This window comes from Myxocyprinus asiaticus, chromosome 31, assembly GCF_019703515.2.
Source record: "Myxocyprinus asiaticus isolate MX2 ecotype Aquarium Trade chromosome 31, UBuf_Myxa_2, whole genome shotgun sequence".
NCBI lineage: Eukaryota > Metazoa > Chordata > Actinopteri > Cypriniformes > Catostomidae > Myxocyprinus > Myxocyprinus asiaticus.
Window position 1 is genome coordinate 39,474,218 of NC_059374.1, and position 18,574 is coordinate 39,492,791.

Sequence of the window (18,574 nt, forward strand, 5' to 3'; positions counted from 1 at the left end):
GTTACCATAAAATCACCCATACATATGCACTGTATGAGATTAATAACATACAGTAAGCCTACTTCATGTCTTTTCTTCCATCAAACCACAAAATTTTGATTATTTGTATATTTATACAGATTATATAGATTAATACATAATATTTTGATACATAATGATACATTTTTTGCAGTTATTTTTTAAATTGTATTTCCTTTGTTGGAATAACACTTGTAATCAAAGCTTTAGCTTCAGAAAGAGCTTGCAACACAATGGAAATTCATCTTCGGTCAACAATAAAAAAAAAATGGTAAAATAATGAACTACTGATTTATAATAGAAAACATTTACAATTTACTATTTAAACAGTTGAGTTTTAGCTCATGTTTTTGTGAATTGTGTTTTTACTGGTCTGTCTGAACTCTCCCCTTGTCTGTGATCCTGACAGATGAACCTGAATCAATTCGAAATGCAGGATAGATGGGTTCAGTGAAAGTGATCTGGACTCTGTGGATGAGGGTCATTGTATCAGAGACATTTTGCCAAATCGCAAAAGTCCACCACAAAATCCTCTCGGGAACGATTCCCCTGGTGGAGATACAGAGTGCAACTGCTGGGTTCATAGTGGGTCAAGTATTCTGTAACATGTAGGCAAGCTGAAGACACAGGTGCAGACGATGAAGTGTGAGAACCCAAGTGCAGTTTATTTACATGAAGAGTGATATATCCAAAACCGTGAATCCAAAACAAAACAAACATAAATACAGCATTACATTAACACAATACTTGACCACAGACAATGGCAAACACGAGGGCTTAAATACATGAACATTGGTAACTACAAGACAGAGACAACCAATGACAAGACTAAACTAATGAACATGATAACAAGGCAATGAAACAAGAACCAATGATAAAACAGAACTGATAACGAGACTCATAAACATAGACCAATGAAGAGACAGGACTAATAAACATAGTGGAATGTGACAAGGAGGAGGGCGGGGCCGGGCCGTGACTACGCACGCCTGGCCCCCAGTCGAGCTAATCAGCCGAGGAGAGGGATAAGTGCAACGAGATGCGACAGTTCAGGAGAGAGAGAGCTACAGACAGCTGCCTTGTATGTGTTTGTTTATGTTTTGTCTTTATGTCTCATTAAATATTACTTTGATGCTTCGTCCAGTTCCTGCCTCCTCCTTTGCATTGAACTGTGTTACATTGGTGCTGAAGCCCGGGAAGGAGGAGTTCTCGCCACTACCATTCACCCCAAAGGAGCAGCCGTGGCCATCCGCCGGGGGGACGGAGGAGTTGCTACCGGCCACCTGGACGTGGAGGAACGGCCGCTGCCAGGGGCGGAGGAGTTCCCTACTGGCCGCCAAAACGCGGCAGGGTCAGAAGAACGGCCGCCGTCCACGAGGGGAGGAGGGGCTCGCTGCCGACCACCTGGAGTGGTAGAGCTGCTGCCAGGGGCAGAGGAGTTCCCTACCGGCCGCCGAAATGCGGAGGGGTGTTCCGTCCACCAGTGATCGGAGGACTGGCTCTGGTCCACCAGGGGAGGAGGGGCTGTTGTCCGCCAGAGGGTGGAGGAGTGATCGGGACCAGGCAACGGCGTGTCTGGGAACTGGCGAGTACGTTTTTCCTCTCTCTCTCTCTCACTGTCGCTCCACGTTAGCTTTTCCCTCCCCTTGTCTACCTCCCAGGTCACAGAAGGTGGGGAAGGCCTGCCGACAGGCAGGGCCGCAAGGGATGTACGTCATGCCGGGGGTTCCCCGACCTGAGGCAAAGGAGGGAGGAGTGTGACAAGGAGGAGGGCCGGGCCGGGCCGTGACTACACACGCCTGGCCCCCAGTCAGGCTAATCAGCCAAGGAGAGGGATAAGTGCAACGAGATGCGGCAGTTCGGGAAAGAGAGAGCTACAGGTAGCTGCCTTGTATGCGTTTGTGTTTATGTTTTGTCTTTCTATTTTAATGTCTCATTAATCATTACTTTGATGCTTCGTCCGGTTCCCGCATCCTCCTTTGCATTGAACCGTGTTACATGGAACAAGAGGGTCACGTGACAGTAACATGACAAGGAACCAATAAGAACAAAACACATGAAAACATGGCAGGAACAGGAAATCACATGACAGGAACAAGGAACTTAGTATTCAAAATAAAAAACATGAACAAAAAACACGAAAACTTGACACTGTGCAAGTCTTCAAAAGTGGGTAAAACATACACTGACTGAGAACTCTGCAATGAGACAAATATTTCAGACAACATTTTCTAAGCAAAAGAGATTTTCCTGAAAAATTATGATTACATTTTATATTAAAGGCAGCTTTATTACCTCCAGAATATGGACCTGATTATCTGTCATTAAAAGTTTCTGCACCTCCTCATCTCTTTGTCTGAGTTCTGTCAGCTCCCGATCCAGCTGTTTGTAAAGGTTCTCTGCTCGATCTATCTCAGCTTTCTCCTGAGATCTGATTAGATCTTTCATCTCAGAATGTCTTTTCTCAAGAGAGCAGATGAGTTCAGAGAAGACCTTCTCACTGTCCTCCAATGCCTCTTGTGCTGAAATCTATTAGAAACGGAAAGCCATGTCACACATAGGGCAACAACAGCGTCATTTATATATAATTTTAAAATAAAACTGGATAAAGATAAATATTACCCATTTGAATACCCAATTATTTTCCTATTCTATGCAAACAGATACAAAATTTTGAGTTGCTCCTCCTACAGCACACTTTTGTTCTATGAATAGTTATTGGATTATATTATTTTGAATCAGGTAACAGTAACCTGTGTAAACGTGTAATCCATGTACTGTATTTACACACTCATAGTGACCTAAAAGGTGCAGATGCAATCTAAATCAAACACACTGATACTCACTTTAAAAGACTAAACAGCATTGAGTTCCTGTTGACCTCTTGCTCCTGGATCATTTCCTGTGTGGGTCCTAACACCCCAGTATAATGATGGGGACACTATTATGTAAAAAGGCACCTTCTTTCGAATGAGGTCCTGACTCTCTGTGGCCCTTAAAAATCCCAGGGTACTTCTCATAAAGAGTAAGGGTGTAACCCTGGTATCCTGGATATATTCACCCCATTGGCCCTTATCAATCAAGGCCTCCTAATCCCCAGCCATTAACTGGCTGTATCACTCTACTCTCTCCTCTCCACCAAGAGCTGGTGTGTGGTGAGCGTACTGGTGCACTATGACTGCCGTTGCATCATCCAGGTGGATGCTGCACACTAGTGGTGGTTGAAAAGATACCAGTTCAGTGTAAAACACTTTGAGTACAGTATCAGAAAAGCACTATTTAATACAACATTCATTCAGATGCCCAAACCAGGGCCCTCAGGCCAAAGTTGGCCCATGATGACGTTTGATGACCCACCTTGCTGTTTTTTTATATTATGAAATCATAAAACGGGGAACCAGGGCAACTTGTATATTTTAATATAATACTGTTTGATATAATGCAACTGTCAAAGTTGGTGAAGGGAAGAGGCGAGAGATTTCGGATCCAATAGCAGAACTTTAATAATAAACAAAAGAAGAGGATACAATGAAGGCGGTAAACATATGAAGAAGGTAACAAACTCAACAGCAGTATGCTGGCTAATAACAGTATTACACTACACTACATTAACTGGTAAAGGAACAAAGAAACTATAAATACAAAGGATAATAAGATAAATGGGGAACACCTGGGATACAATTAGGTAAGGAAATGAAGACAGAGACAATGGAGGGGAAAAAAGGAACTTTCAAAATAAGAGTCCTTGTAAATGTCACACTAAGAGTCCTTATTATGAGGACATAATGACGTGACATTTTGGCCCATGACCCTCAATAAGTTTGATTTTTGGCTCTTCGTAGGAAAAAGTTTGGACACCTCTGGTCTATGTGATCTACTGACCCCAAGATCCAAATGGAAATGTAAAGAATAACATTACGACAAGAAATATAAAAATGAAATAAATAAAAAAAACATTTCAACTGCCATTTCAATAGCAAATTGAGTGCCTATTTTTCATCATGAATTTAAGTTCTCAGTAACCAGTGATTTGAGGGACCAATCATTCTTGTCGGCCAGTTCAGCAGCTTAAATTAACTTGTGACATAAATCTGCTACTGTTGGTTCTGAAATTTGTAAGTCAGTGGAGTTTAAAATGTTATTTATGACTTTTTTCTTTTGTTATTTATTTCATTCTTTCTTTCCTTCTTTTTTTACTGAGTAAATCCATTTATTAAAGATTTGTGCTAACAATCTATGGGCTGCAATAATTGTTAAATTAATGTGCTAAGGCAGGCTTAACTTTGATAAAGGTTTAATGTGGTCACCAAACACACACAATCCCACATTATGTTTTTATTATGGTGAAGCAAATGAGATGCAGTAATATGACCATTCTAAAGGGAACACATTAAAAGCTTGTATAAAACAAAAAAGAAATTAACTGGAAAATACCAAAGGAAAAAAAACCCACAAAAAAACAAACAAACATCAAAATCATGTGACTTTTGCGTAAAAAATGACTGAGCACATCTAGGTGTAACTTCACTGTAACTGTAATACAATTATAATTAAAGAAACAGAAATGTGACTTAATCGGATGTGCACATCCATTGTGTCTGTGTTTAATAACAGGCTACATTTCTTGTTATTGAAAAATTTGTTCTACCAAACCACAAATTATTAACCCTTTAAACCTTGCATTTTTATGCTTATTGTTTTTTCTGATACATTTTAATATTATTTCTAGTCTACCTGCACTCTCCTCTGCTCTTTTATTGTGACAGATGATCCAACTCCAATTGCAAATGCAGGATAGAGGGGTTCAGTAAAAGTGGTCTGGACTCTGTGGATGAGGGTCATTGTATCAGAGACACTGTAGAAGGACAGAGTTCCTGCTCTGTGATCCAGATACACCCCTATTCTAGAGGAGCAGACAGCAGGAAGATTGACCTGCTTTCTGTCATGTATGAAGCTGAATTTCTGATTATTGCGGCTCAACCTCCAGGACTTATTATTAGACCCAAGTCTACAGTCTTCACTTTTTCCTTTACGTCCAATTCCTTTGTATGAGACTGCTATAGCGCAGTCATTTCCACTGCACTCAACTTCCCAGTAACAACGACCACACAAACTCTCTTTACACAGGACATTGCAATACCAATCAAATCGCTCTAGGTGATCAGGATATTGCTGCGCTACACTATGATTTATCACTTTTCTGTTCACTTCTGACAGGATGAGGGTTTTGTTTGCAGTGTTTGGATCCAGTTGCAGGTAACAGAAATCTGAGGATAGATAGACAAGTAAACAGTCAAAATTATGTTTATTTTTTTTAATCCTAGTAGATATTATTCATTGGCATTTATCAATTGTGTGCTTGTGTAGTAAACAATAGTAAAATACAGCTCAACATACACTTCAAAAATTCATATGGAGTCTTTGGTTCTGGAGGTTCTGCAACATGGACATTTGACACTGGAGAGACAACATCAAAATTGTATGGTTATTTTATTAATGTAATCTTAAGTAATATGAGTGAAGCAAGAAAATTCAGACCTTCTCGTGATATTTTGGTTCTTTCCTGTTGCCAGATCTTTTCCAAAACCTCTTTGAATGGTGGGATCGAAATGTCTTTAAAAGACAGATGAGGATATTTGATGATATTGGGTATGTCTTCAAATGTTGGTAAAACACACACAGAACTCTGTAATGAGACAAATAATTCAGACAAGATAGTCTTCCTCAAATATAAGAAAGAGAACAAACACAAAACAATGAGATGCTCCTATACCATTTCATGGACGGTTCACACACATATTTGAAAAGAAGCATCATTACCTCCAGAATATGGACCTGATTATCTGTCATTAAAAGTTTCTGTATCTCCTCATCTCTTTGTCTGAGTTCTGTCAGCTCCTGGTCCAGCTGTTTGTTAAGGTTCTCTGCTCGATCTATCTCAGCTTTCTCCTGAGATCTGATTAGATCTTTCATCTCAGAATATCTTTCCTCAAGAGAGCAGATGAGCTCAGAGAAGACCTTCTCACTGTCCTCCAACGCCTCTTGTGCTGAGATCTATTAGAAACAGAAAGCCATGATCACACATAGGGCAACAACAGCGTCATGTATATATATATATATATATATATATATATATATATATATATATATATATATATATATATATATATTAATACCCAATTATTTTCCTATTCTATGCAAACAGATACAAAATAACATCTTTTGCATTTGTCATTTGAACATTTTAGGTTGCTCCTCCTACAGCACACTTTTGTTCTATGAATAGTTATTGGATTAAATTCTTTTGAATCAGGTAACAGTAACCTGTGTAAACATGTAATCCATGTACTGTATTTACACACTCATAGTGACCTAAAAGGTGCAGGCGCAATCTGAATCAAACACTGATACTCACTTTAAAAGACGTCACAGCATCAATGAGTTCCTGTTGTCCTCTCTCTCGCTCCTGGATCATTTCCTGGCATTTCACCTGTGTCTCCCTTAACTCTTTCTGAGGATGTTAACACACACCATTAATACAGGAAATAAATAGACTACCTTGTTAGTCTGATCTAGTAAACAGGGTAACATTCCACTAAGTCACATTTATAAGAGGCTTTGGTTATAAATGTATTGCTTTACACACATTTTCTATTTATTTTTACAATCTGACGGATGTGTCAGAATTATTATCTGATAATCTGATCCGCATCACACCACACATCTGGTACACTGAAAATAACATGACATTTTCTTTTAATATTCTATAAACATATTAAATACAAATATAAGAATAAAGGTAAATAATAAGCATTACCTTTTTATCAGTCAATTTTGATTCCACAGATACCACATTGTGGCCTTTATGAATGTCAATCATGCACAAGTAACAAATGCACTGACTATCATCCTGACAGTAAATATCCAGAGGTTTTCCATGACGAAGACAATCGTTGTCTTGAATGTTCTCTTGAATGTGTGTGGTGGCTTTGATTAGTTTGTGCTTCATAAATGCAGGAGACTGATAGTGAGGCTGAAGATGAATTTCACAGTAGGAGGCCAAACACTGCAGACAGGACTTTACGGCACTGTTCTTCTCTGTAATGCAAAAATCACACAGCACATCAGCATTTTGTAGATGTGTCTTCTGCAGCTTCTCCATCATCTCAGCTAAAACAGTGTTCTTTTTCAGTACAGGTCTTTGAGTGAAGGTCTCTCTGCATTGGGGACAGCGGTACGGTGGCCTCTGGTCCTTTTGGCCCCAACAGTCATTAATGCAGTTCATGCAGTAACTGTGTCCACATGGAATCGTCACCGGCTCCTTCAGTGGATCCAAACAGATGGGACAGCTGAACTGCTCCTGATATTCACTTCCTGAAGATTCTGCCATTTCTATACAGTCAGCTCAAAGATTAAACAGTTTCTCTTCTTTAGTCTGATCCCCTAATAAAGATGGCTGTGGCAAAAATAAATGAAAGAATATTTTCATGTATAAGGTTAAAATAAAGTTGCTTGCCCTTTTCTGTATAAACATATAATACTTGTCAAAATTCTTCATCCATGGACTATGACCAATAAACTGATAAATGAACATAAATCCTTTTCAATCTCCAAATAGATTGAATCTATTTGGAGATTGGTAGTTTTGATAGTATGATAGTAATATGTATGATAGCCTTAGTATGATAATAATAGTATGTTAGTATTACTCTGTAGAGAAATAATTTGTAGTTCTTTTTCAATAAAGACAAAAGAACAGAGACAAAACCATTGTAAAAATGACCTACCTTCTTTGGCAGAAAAATTATGCAGAATATTCTTTCATTAACAGCTCTGCACCAAACTAAAACAGTGTTGAGTCACTCATGAGGCAGAGAAGTTTCATTTCTCTTGAATACACACACTTCCTGTTTTTCAGTATGCAAACAAGATGGATGTGTGTGGATGTGTCCTGAGAGAGAGGGAGGGAGGGAGTGAAAGTAAAGGAAATGTGAAGGAGAAAATATCTTTAAAAAAAAATTGTGTTGGCACACTATTTATTCTTTGTTGAATATTTCTGGTTGAACCAACTTTAAGAAACCCCACCCAGCTGCAAATGAAAGCTTAAGTTTTTAAGCAAAAAATAATAATAAATCAAATATTTGACTTTTGTTAAATCAATGATAAAAGTTATGTTGTGCATTTGTGTCAACCAGTAGTTGTGTTAAGACACTAACATTTTATGGGAGAAGCAAATTTAAAGAAAAACCAAAGTTTATTTTAAACTAGGACAACATGTGTTTGTCTTATATGAGGAGTAATGATTATATAATTATATTAAGATATTATTAATTTATGGTTTTTTTTTCCCCTTTTGGAATTAATATGAAGAATTTTGACTTAAACTTACATAAATCCTCACTTATAAAAAAGGTAAACATTATAAATGTATAAAGTAAATGTAAAAATGTTTAATCCCATAAATGATTAAGCCAATTTTATTATCTTGGCTTGAACTCTGTGTGTAATAAAGTGCATCCAGAAAGTATTCACAGCGCTTCACTTTCCACATTTTGTTATGTTACAGCCTTATTCCAAAAAGGATTAAATTCATTATTTTCCTCAATTCTACAAACAATACCCCATAATGACATGAAAGTTTTTGAAATCTTTGCAAATTTATTAATAAAAAAATAAAAATCACATGTACATAAAGTATTCACAGCCTTTGCGCAATACTTTGTTGAAGCACCTTTGGCACCAATTACAGCCTCAAGTCTATTTGAGTATGATGCTACAAGCTTGGCACACCTATTTTTGGGCAGTTTCTCCCATTCTTCTTTGCAGGACCTCAAGCTCCATCAGGTTGGATGGGGAGCGTCGGTGCACAGCCATTTTCAGATCTCTCCAGAGATGTTCAATCGGGTTCAAGTCTGGGTTCTGGCTGGGCCACTCAAGGACATTCACAGTTGTCCCGGAGCCACTCCTTTGTTATCTTGGCTGTGTGCTTAGGGTCATTGTCCTGTTCGAAGATGAACCTTCGCCCCAGTCTGAGGTCCAGAGCGCTCTGGAGCAGGTTTTCATCAAGGATGTCTCTGTACATTGCTGCATTCATCTTTCCCTCGATCCTGACTAGTCTCCCAGTTCCTGCCGCTGAAAAACATCCCCACAGCATGATGCTGCCACCACCATGCTTCACTGTAGGGATGGTATTGGCCAGGTGATGAGCAGTGCCTGGTTTCCTCCAGACATGACGCTTGCCATTCAGGCCAAAGAGTTCAATCTTTGTTTCTCATGGTCTGAGAGTCCTTCAGGTGCCATTTGGCAAACTCCAGGCGGGCTGTCATGTGCCTTTTACTGAGGAGTGGCTTCCGTCTGGCCACTCTACCATACAGGCCTGATTGGTGGAGTGCTGCAGAGATGGTTGTTCTTCTGGAAGATTCCCCTCTCTCCACAGAGAAATGCTGGAGCTCTGTCAGTGTGACCATCGGGTTCTTGGTCACCTCCCTGACTAAGGCCCTTCTCCCCCGATCGCTCAGTTTGGCCGGGCAGGCGGCTAGCCAGATGATGGAGGCCACTGTGCTCATTGGGACCTTCAATGCTGCAGAACTTTTTCTGTACCCTTCCCCAGATCTGTGCCTCAATACAATCCTGTCTCGGAGGTCTACAGACAATTCCTTGGACTTCATGGCTTGGTTTGTGCTCTGGCATGCACTGTTAACTGTGGGACCTTATATAGACAGGTGTGTGCCTTTCCAAAGCATGTCCAATCAACTGAATTTACCACAGGTGGACTCCAATCAAGTTGTAGAAACATCTCAAGGATGATCAGTGGAAACAGGATGCACCTGAGCTCAATTTTGAGTGTCATGGCAAAGGCTGTGAATACTTATGTACATGTGATTTTTTTTTCCTTATTTTTTTAAATAAATTTGCAAAGATTTCAAACAAACTTCTTTCACATTGTCATTATGAATTTAATCCATTTTGGAATACGGCTGTATCATAACAAAATGTGGAAAAAGTGAAGCGCTGTGAATAATTTCCGGATGCACTGTAGGTCTAATAATAATAATAATTATTATTATTATTATTACTTTACGTTATATTGGTATTAACTTGGTAAATAGTGCGTATGAAGGTTATGAATTGTTATATATACTTTTTTTTTTTTAACCAAACCCACTCACACATTTGTTGTAAATGATGTTAGCCAACATACAAATATTATATAAAAATATAACTGATACCCATCACTTTGAACTAAAATGTATATATATAGAAAATATTTTATCATATTATTATTTCTATAACAATTGTAGTAGAGGGGTTTAATTGTTGTTTTGTAGGACCAGTGTAGGACTGTAGGTCAAGAGGGTGAACGTATTAGCTGTTGCAACTTTCTAAAAAATTAATTAAAACAAATACCAGAAATTCTCAACCCTCCACAACTTCTCACATATTTATAAATTCTCATTTATTCCAGGTTCCTCTCATCTCTTTTAAAACAAGTATGATGTAGACATATCTACATTCAATCACATACAAGTTGCATGACATATTACGAAGGTTTCTGTAAATTGAACACTAAACATAAATTTATATAAAATAATAAAATACAACTAATAAAACACTATTTTATATAACTTAGTAGAAAACATAATGATAAGCAGCTGCAATTACCTAAATATTATGCTTCAAAAAAGAAAACACAAAACTTCTGTGCAGGTGCTGAAGTGAGTCATTTGTTTTTGATTTGAATTGTTTATTTGAACTGATTCATTTACAAGAACCTCCAAACAAACTGATTCACCAAAATGAATTGGACTTAACAGCGCTACATACAGTATAAGTGGATTGCTAAATTGTTTTCGTACATGAATGAACTGACTCTTCATATTTGGTGACATTACGAATGAAATTAAAGATTCATGTTTATTACATATTCAAACATGTATTAAAAGATTAACAGTTATAGTATTTCATGGTTTCTAAACATAACAGAAAATTTCCTTTTTAATACATGAATTATGCACCACTGACTTACATTTGAGAATAGATTTCCTTTAATCTGTTTATTCATGTATTTTTGATGCATTCTCAAGTCAATTAATTTGTATTTATATAGCGCTTTTCACAACACACATCATTTCAAAGCAGCTTTACAGAAAATCATGCTTTAACAGAAAAAGAAGCTGTAATATAGTAATGCCTTCGAGTCATAAGAGTGCGGTTTAATAAAACCTTATTTTAAATTGCGCTTCCAAATAAATAAGTAAATTATATTCTAATTACATTCTAATTTTATTTCTAGTCTATATGAATTCTCCCCTTCTCTATGATTGTGACAGATGAACCGGCTGAAATCCCAAATGCAGGATAGAGGGGTTCAGTGAAAGTGGTCTGGACTCTGTGGATGAGGGTCATTTTATCAGAAACACTGAAGAAGGACAGAGTTCCTGCTCTGTGATCCAGATACACCCCTATTCTAGAGGCAGCAGGGAGGAAGACCTGCTCTTTATCATGAATGAAACAGAAATTCAGCTGAAAATAGCCCAGTCTCCAGGATTTTTTGTTGAAGCCAAGTCTGCAGTTCTCACCTTCTCCTTTACGACCAATTCCTTTGTAGGAAACAGCTACAGACCAGTCGCCCCCACTGCACTCAACCTCCCAGTAACAACGACCACACAAACTCTCTCTACATAAGACATGGCAATACGAGTCAAAACGATCTGGGTGGTCAGGATAGTCCTGGGTGTTATTTTTGTACATTACTTTTCTGTTCCCTTCTGACAGTTTGAGTTTTTTGTGTGCAGTGTTTGGATCCAGTTGCAGCTGACAGAAATCTGATGAGGACAGATGGATGAATAAATATAAATAAAGCACTTTCTCTCCAATTTTTCACATTTATATTATATACTGTATATTGATCACTTGTGTTTGTTTTAAAGTGCGCCTATTATGATTTTTAAACATGCCTAATTTTGTTTTAAAGGTCTCATACACTAGATTTACATGCATCCAAGGTCAAAAAACACTTTCATTTGCTCATAATTTAAATTGCAGCATTGCCTTTTTTCCCCAGTGTCAAAAACGACTCGTTCAATGATCCGTTCTAAAGGATTCATTCTAAACTCCTCCTTCCAGAGAGCCTACTCTGCTCTGATTGGTCAGATGTCCCAGTCTGTTGTGATTGGTCAACCGCTTACAGCGCGTGTTGGAAAGGAAACGCCCACTACCACATCCGAGTATCAGCTCTGTCTGAAAAAATGTCTGTTTTTGAGTCCGATAGTGATACATCGGAATATCAACCCGAACCACCATCACAAGCACGACGAGAACAGGACGTTTCTCTGTGGTAAGTTTATATGTAGTTTGACAATAACGTGAGTTAGCCAGTTAGCGGAAGCTAACAGCTAACAGGCTAACAGCCTGCACTGGCTGTACATGTAAACAGACCAGAGGCGGGTTTTTTGTTGCCAAATTACATAGATTAGTACAGGAAGTTAGTCTGGAATTACTAACGACTCGTTTCAGGTGTTCAGAATCGGTTCTTTCATTGGGAGTCAATAACTCCATATTATGTGCACTTTGATTTTTGAAACTTTGCAGACTTTTTTTACATTCACAAACAGCTATATAACACACTACATTAAAGGTAATATTTGAAAAACCATAATAGGTGCTCTTTAAGTAAACAATGGTATAAATACAGCTTTACTTACATTGCAAAAATACACTTGGAGTTTTAGGTTCTGGAGGCTGTGCAACATGGACATTTGACACTGTGGAGACAGTAAGAAATGAAATTGCATCAGTGTAAACCTAAATAGCATGAATGAAACAATACAGACAAAAAACTCTTGATTTTCAAAAGGTTTCAGACCTTCTCGTGATATTTTGGCTGTTGCTTGTTGACAAACATCCTCCAAAGCCTCTTTGAATGCTGAGATTGACACATCTTTAAAAGACAGTTGAGGGTGCTGGGTGATGTTGGGAAGGTCTTCAGTTCTGGGTATGTCACACACAGACTGAAAACTCTGCAATGAGTTTTTTCACAAAGTTTAAGTTTTTCCATCACATACCCATACAAGACGTGAAACGCTTAACCTACAAATCTGCATAACTTTAGATTTAGAGAACTAAAACTAACCTAAGCTATGAACATATTAAGTGTATATTATATTTTCTTTCTGTTATCCATGTATGTGCATACAAATATAGTGGAGAGTAAGGCTAGTTGTCACTTTTTACTTACTGTCAATATTTTATAAGATGGGGTTATTTTTGAAAGTAAATTTTTGCTAATGCAAGTGCCTTAAAATTTTGACAACAAAAAAAGCTATCATGAAAAATATGAATTTTAATGAACAATAAAATTGATATGAATGTATTAGGGAAAGTGTGTATTTTCAAATGGTGCAAGTTTTCAACATTTTTAATCAACTGCAAATTATTTAAAGGTTCACTCTGTAATTTCTTTCCTCATTTAAAAAGTTTTACTTCTGAAGAAATGAATAGTAATTTTGAAACGCATGTATAAAAAATATTGACCACTCATGTGAGATGAAGAGTTCAGTCATATCAGTAACATTATAAAAGCTCTTTTATTCTACATAGGGCAGGGGCACCTCATGGGGGCAGACATGTTAGCATCACATGACCAGCTGAATACTACTCGCTTAATCTCAGTAACCGCCCTGTTATTGGACAGTTTCATTCATGGATTAAATTAATCCTGGTTTACTGTGAATAGTGAATTTCTACAGTGGCATTTGTAACTGAAAACTACTGTGTTTGAATGATGCAGATCCAGGCCACTAGGTGTCAGTGTAAGCCAATGTAAGCCACTTCAACATCCTTCAAAAAATTGCTGAGTGCACCTTTAAGAGGAATATTACATATGAACAAGGTTTTCAATGTAGTCTCTACCTGAATGAGGTCATACAAACTACACGAATAATATAAATACACACATTTTAAAAAAAGTTGTTTTTTTTTTAGATGTCATGTTGCAGGACAATACCCCATAGGAAAAAATATATTCTAAATTATCCATATAAGTATGTAGCAGCAACATAGCAATATGGTAGAGGTGGTATATGGAAGTTTAACGCACACACATCATCATAAAATGAGTTTCATTACCTTCAGAAAATGGATCTGATTATCTGTCATTAAAAGTTTCTGTATGTCCTCATCTCTTTGTCTGAGTTCTGTCAGCTCCTGGTCCAGCTGTTTGTGAAGGTTCTCTGCTTGATCTATGTCAGCTTTCTCCTGAGATCTGATTAGATCTTTCATCTCAGAGTATTTATTCTCAAGAGAGCAGATGAGTGCAGTAAAAACCTTCTCACAGTCATCCAAAGCCTCTTGTGCTGAGATCTGTTGGAGACAGAAAGCCATGATCACACTGATGAAAGACTATTGTTGTAACTAAATATGGTACAACAGCCAAAATAATGCATTTTTGTAAGCAACTCATTTTTGAAAAATGATAATTTATCTAAACGCAAACACTGTTCACACTATCACCAGTCTAATGAAGCTGGCTAAAGAGAAAAGTTACCTGTTTTTCTAAGCTAAATAAAATTTTCCCCCATATAGAAAACATGCTTATAAGCCCTTAAAAGAATAATTCACCAAATAAAATATGTCATCATTTAGTCATCCTAACATCTTTCAAAACCTTTTCTTTTTATAATAAAACACATAAGTAGGTATTTTCCAGAATGTCCCAGCTGATATTTTACATGCATTTAAGGAACACAGTCACCTGTGGCTGTCAAGCTCCAATAAGGACCAAGCAGCACCATCTCTTTGAGCAAAATTTAGTCTTTAATGAAACTAAAGAGCCCTTTAAGAAACTCACTTTAAGAAAACTCACAGCCTCACTGAGTTCCTGTTGAACTCTCTCTCGCTCCTGAATCATCTTTTGGCATTTCACCTTTGTCTCCTTTAAGTGTTTCTGAGGATGTTAACACAAAATCAATACAAGCATTATGTAAAAACAGAAATACTGCAATACATTGACAGTCTGATCAGGGTGAAACATGGTGAAAATGAATTACAGTTACCTTAAAATATATTAAAATTGATATTTAAATGTATTTTTATAAATTACCTTTTTATTAGTGCATTCAGATTCCACAGATACCACACAGTGGTCTCTATGATTATCAGTACACAAACAACAAATGCACTGACAGTCATCTTGACAGTAAATCTCTAGAAGTTTTCCATGACTGAGACAAATGTTCTCTTGAAAGTGTGTGGAGGCTTTGACAAGTTTGTGCTTCATAAATGCAGGAGACTGATAGTGAATCTGCAGGTGAGTTTCACAGAATGAGGCCAAACACTGCAGACAGGACTTTATGGCACTATTCTTCTCTGTAGTGCAAACATCACACTCCACACAACCTTCCTCTTGAGAACAGGAAGCAATTTGTGTGGATATCTTCTGCAGCTTCTCCATCATCTCAGCTAAAACAGTGTTCTTTTTCAGTACAGGTCTTTGAGTGAAGGTCTCTCTGCATTGGGGACAACAGTATGGTGGGCCCTGATCCCTTTGGCCCCAACAGTCATTAATGCAGTTCATGCAGTAACTGTGTCCACATGGAATCGTCACCGGCTCCTTCAGTGGATCCAAACAGATGGGACAGCTGAACTGCTCCTGATATTCACTTCCTGAAGATTCTGCCATTTCTTTGCAATCAGCTCAAGGATGAAAAGATTCTCTATCTTAAAAGAACTGCTTTCCCAAAATAAAGAGTGACATGTTTTAATTTTATGGGGTAACATTACTGGAACAACTGTCATTTAGACAATATTCTGTGAAAGAGCAGTGGTAAAAAGGAGTTTACCTATTTATAAAACAATTAGTTCCAGTCCACTTATATGATTGGAGAAGTGAAGCTTCTGTTTGTATCACTCCATTTGTCTATGTTGCCAGGCTGTCAGTCAAGCAACACTTCTTTGGCTCCTTTAAAATCAACAACAACAAAAAACAACAACTTAAAACTACATCTTGTGGGTTATAGAACTGCATGGCTGTGATAACATACCCTCTTTTGGATATATCACAGACGTGCTAATATTCAGAACAGCACTTTTGCTCGTGTGATATTACCTGAATGTAAGCAGTTTACCTACTTGCACTTGTTGTATATAATTTATCATTCTAAATCCTTTACCCACAATAATGTATTACGTTTCTTTTTTTTTTTAGTGCAGGCCAAAAGGCAAAACTGTTAACTTCATATTCTACAAAGTAGCCTACCATAAACAAATATAAAACAAAACAAAAAACAAGTCAAATATTCCCTGCAGAAAAGCAAGCGAAAGAGTCACTTCTTTACAGCACAGTGTGAACCTACAAAGGTTGAATCACTCGTGTAGCAGGTAAAGAAGTTGTTTATCTGGAACCCAAATACTTCCTTGTTTTCAGTATGCATGTTCCGTATGGAGGTCCAGGCCAGCCAATATTAAAAAACAAATAAAATAAATTAATACATTTTTAAATAAATGTTAAAACATTCATTTTCAAATGTGACATAAATGAGTATTTATGCTTTCATTTCGTTATTTATGCATTTACAAATCTCTTATTTCATTTTTTACATTTATTTGCAAACATATTTATTTAGTTATTTATTTTATTGGCAGACTTGGTCCTCCATTGTTCCGTCCCTGTTAGGCGTGAAAGAAAAATGTCAAAGGGGCAGAGTGGGCGTACTGGTTGTGACGTCACGAAATGGCGACGCCTTAGCTAAAGAATCAGAATCAGAATCAGAATGAGAATCAGCTTTATTGCCAAGTATGCTTACACATACTAGGAATTTGTCTTGGTGACAGGAGCATCCAGTATACAACAATACAAAAACAGCAGCAAGACATAGATAATAATAAAAAATTAAAAATAAAACTAATTATACACATACGTACACACACACACATACATACACACACACATACACATGGGTAGTGCAAATCTAATACAATCTGTTATGTACAGTGCAAAAGTTTTTTATTTGTTTTTTTGTTTTTTTCAGAGGAATGAAATGGCAGAAGAGGTTGGATGTGTTGGATAAATATAAGAAAGGCTAAACTGTGTATTGCACATAGTTATTGCTCAATGGGGCAATTTAACTGTTCATGAGATGGATAGCCTGAGGGAAAAAACTGTTCCTGTGACTGACGGTTCTGGTGCTCAGAGCTCTGAAGCGTCGACCAGAAGGCAACAGTTCAAAAAGGTAGTGGACTGGGTGAGTGAGGTCCAGAGTGATTTTTCCAGCCCTTTTCCTCACTCTGGAAGTGTATAGTTCATGAAGGGGGGGTAGGGGGGCAACCAATAATCCTCTCAGCAGTCCGAACTGTCCTTTGTAGTCTTTTGATGTCTGATTTCGTAGCTGAACCAAACCAGACAGTTATTGAAGTGCAGAGGACAGACTTAATGACTGCTGAGTAGAACTGTATCAGCAGCTCCAGTGGCAGGTTGAATTTCCTCAGCTGGCGAAGGAAGTACAACCTCTACTGGGCCTTTTTCACAATGGAGTCAATGTGGGTCTCCCACTTCAGATCCTGTGAGATGGTAGTGCCCAGCAACCTGAATGACTCCACTGCTGCCACAAAATGGTGAGAGGGGTCAGTGTTGGGGTGTTCCTCCTAAAGTCCACAATCATCTCCACCATTTTGAGCATGTTCAGCTCAAGGTTGTTTTGACTGCACCAGACAGCCAGCTGTTTAACCTCCCTTGTGTATGCAGATGCATCATCATCTCGGATGAGGCTGATGACAGTGGTGTCATCTGCAAACTTCAGGAGCTTGACAGAGGGGTCCTTGGCGATCCAGTCATTGGTGTAGAGGGAGAAGAGTAGTGGTGAGAGCACACATCCCTGGGGGGCACCAGTGCTGATTGTACAGGTGCTGGAAGTGAGTTTCCCCTGTCTCACAAGCTGCTGCCTGTCCGTCAGAAAGCTGGTAATCCACTGACAGATAGACATAGGAACAGAGATTTGGTGTAATTTATTCTGGAGTATAGCTGGGATGATGGTGTTGAAAGCTGAACTGAAGTCCACAAAAAGGATCCTTGCATATGTCCCTGGTCTGTCCAGATGTTGCAGGATATGATGCAATCCCATGTTGACTGCATCATCCACAGACCTGTTTGCTCGATAAGCAAATTGAAGTGGATCTAGAAAGGGTCCAGTGATGTACTTCAGGTGGGCCAACACCAGTCTGTCAAATGATTTCATGACCACAGACGTCAGGGTGACAGGTCTGTAGTCATTAAGTCCTGTGATTTTTGGTTTCTTTGGGATGGGGATGATAGTGGAACGTTTGAAGCAGCATGGGACTTCACACTGCTCCAGTGATCTATTGAAGATCTGTGTGAAGATGGGGGCCAGCTGGTTAGCACAGGATCTAAGACATGCAGGTGAAACGCTATCTGGGCCCTGTGCTTTCCTTATCCTTTGTTGTTGAAAGACGTGGCTCACAGCATCTTCACAGATCTTAGTAGGTTCAGTAGCAGAAGAGGGGGAGGAGGGGGGTTGCAGGAGGTGTTGGTGTTCGTGTGAAG

At 38.2% G+C, this 18,574-nt stretch overlaps 2 protein-coding genes across 2 annotated transcripts; both read right to left on the reverse strand.

Moving 5' to 3' along the window:
• Positions 1 to 4,340: 4,340 nt before the first annotated feature.
• LOC127422229 (tripartite motif-containing protein 16-like) lies at positions 4,341 to 7,968 on the reverse strand. The gene is made up of 7 exons (XM_051665577.1): positions 7,806 to 7,968; positions 6,836 to 7,474; positions 6,434 to 6,529; positions 5,839 to 6,072; positions 5,557 to 5,704; positions 5,416 to 5,475; positions 4,341 to 5,285 (listed from the first exon to the last, which is right to left on the reverse strand). Exons 2-7 carry the CDS (start codon positions 7,406 to 7,408, stop codon positions 4,744 to 4,746), a joined length of 1,653 nt encoding a protein of 550 aa, XP_051521537.1. The 5' UTR covers positions 7,409 to 7,474; positions 7,806 to 7,968; the 3' UTR covers positions 4,341 to 4,743.
• Positions 7,969 to 10,546: 2,578 nt separating this feature from the next.
• On the reverse strand, positions 10,547 to 16,435 carry LOC127422228 (E3 ubiquitin/ISG15 ligase TRIM25-like). The gene is made up of 8 exons (XM_051665576.1): positions 16,124 to 16,435; positions 15,858 to 15,976; positions 15,119 to 15,745; positions 14,867 to 14,962; positions 14,146 to 14,379; positions 12,884 to 13,037; positions 12,723 to 12,782; positions 10,547 to 11,843 (listed from the first exon to the last, which is right to left on the reverse strand). The coding sequence occupies exons 3-8, from the start codon at positions 15,695 to 15,697 to the stop codon at positions 11,308 to 11,310; spliced, it is 1,659 nt and encodes a 552-aa protein (XP_051521536.1). The 5' UTR covers positions 15,698 to 15,745; positions 15,858 to 15,976; positions 16,124 to 16,435; the 3' UTR covers positions 10,547 to 11,307.
• Positions 16,436 to 18,574: the final 2,139 nt, after the last annotated feature.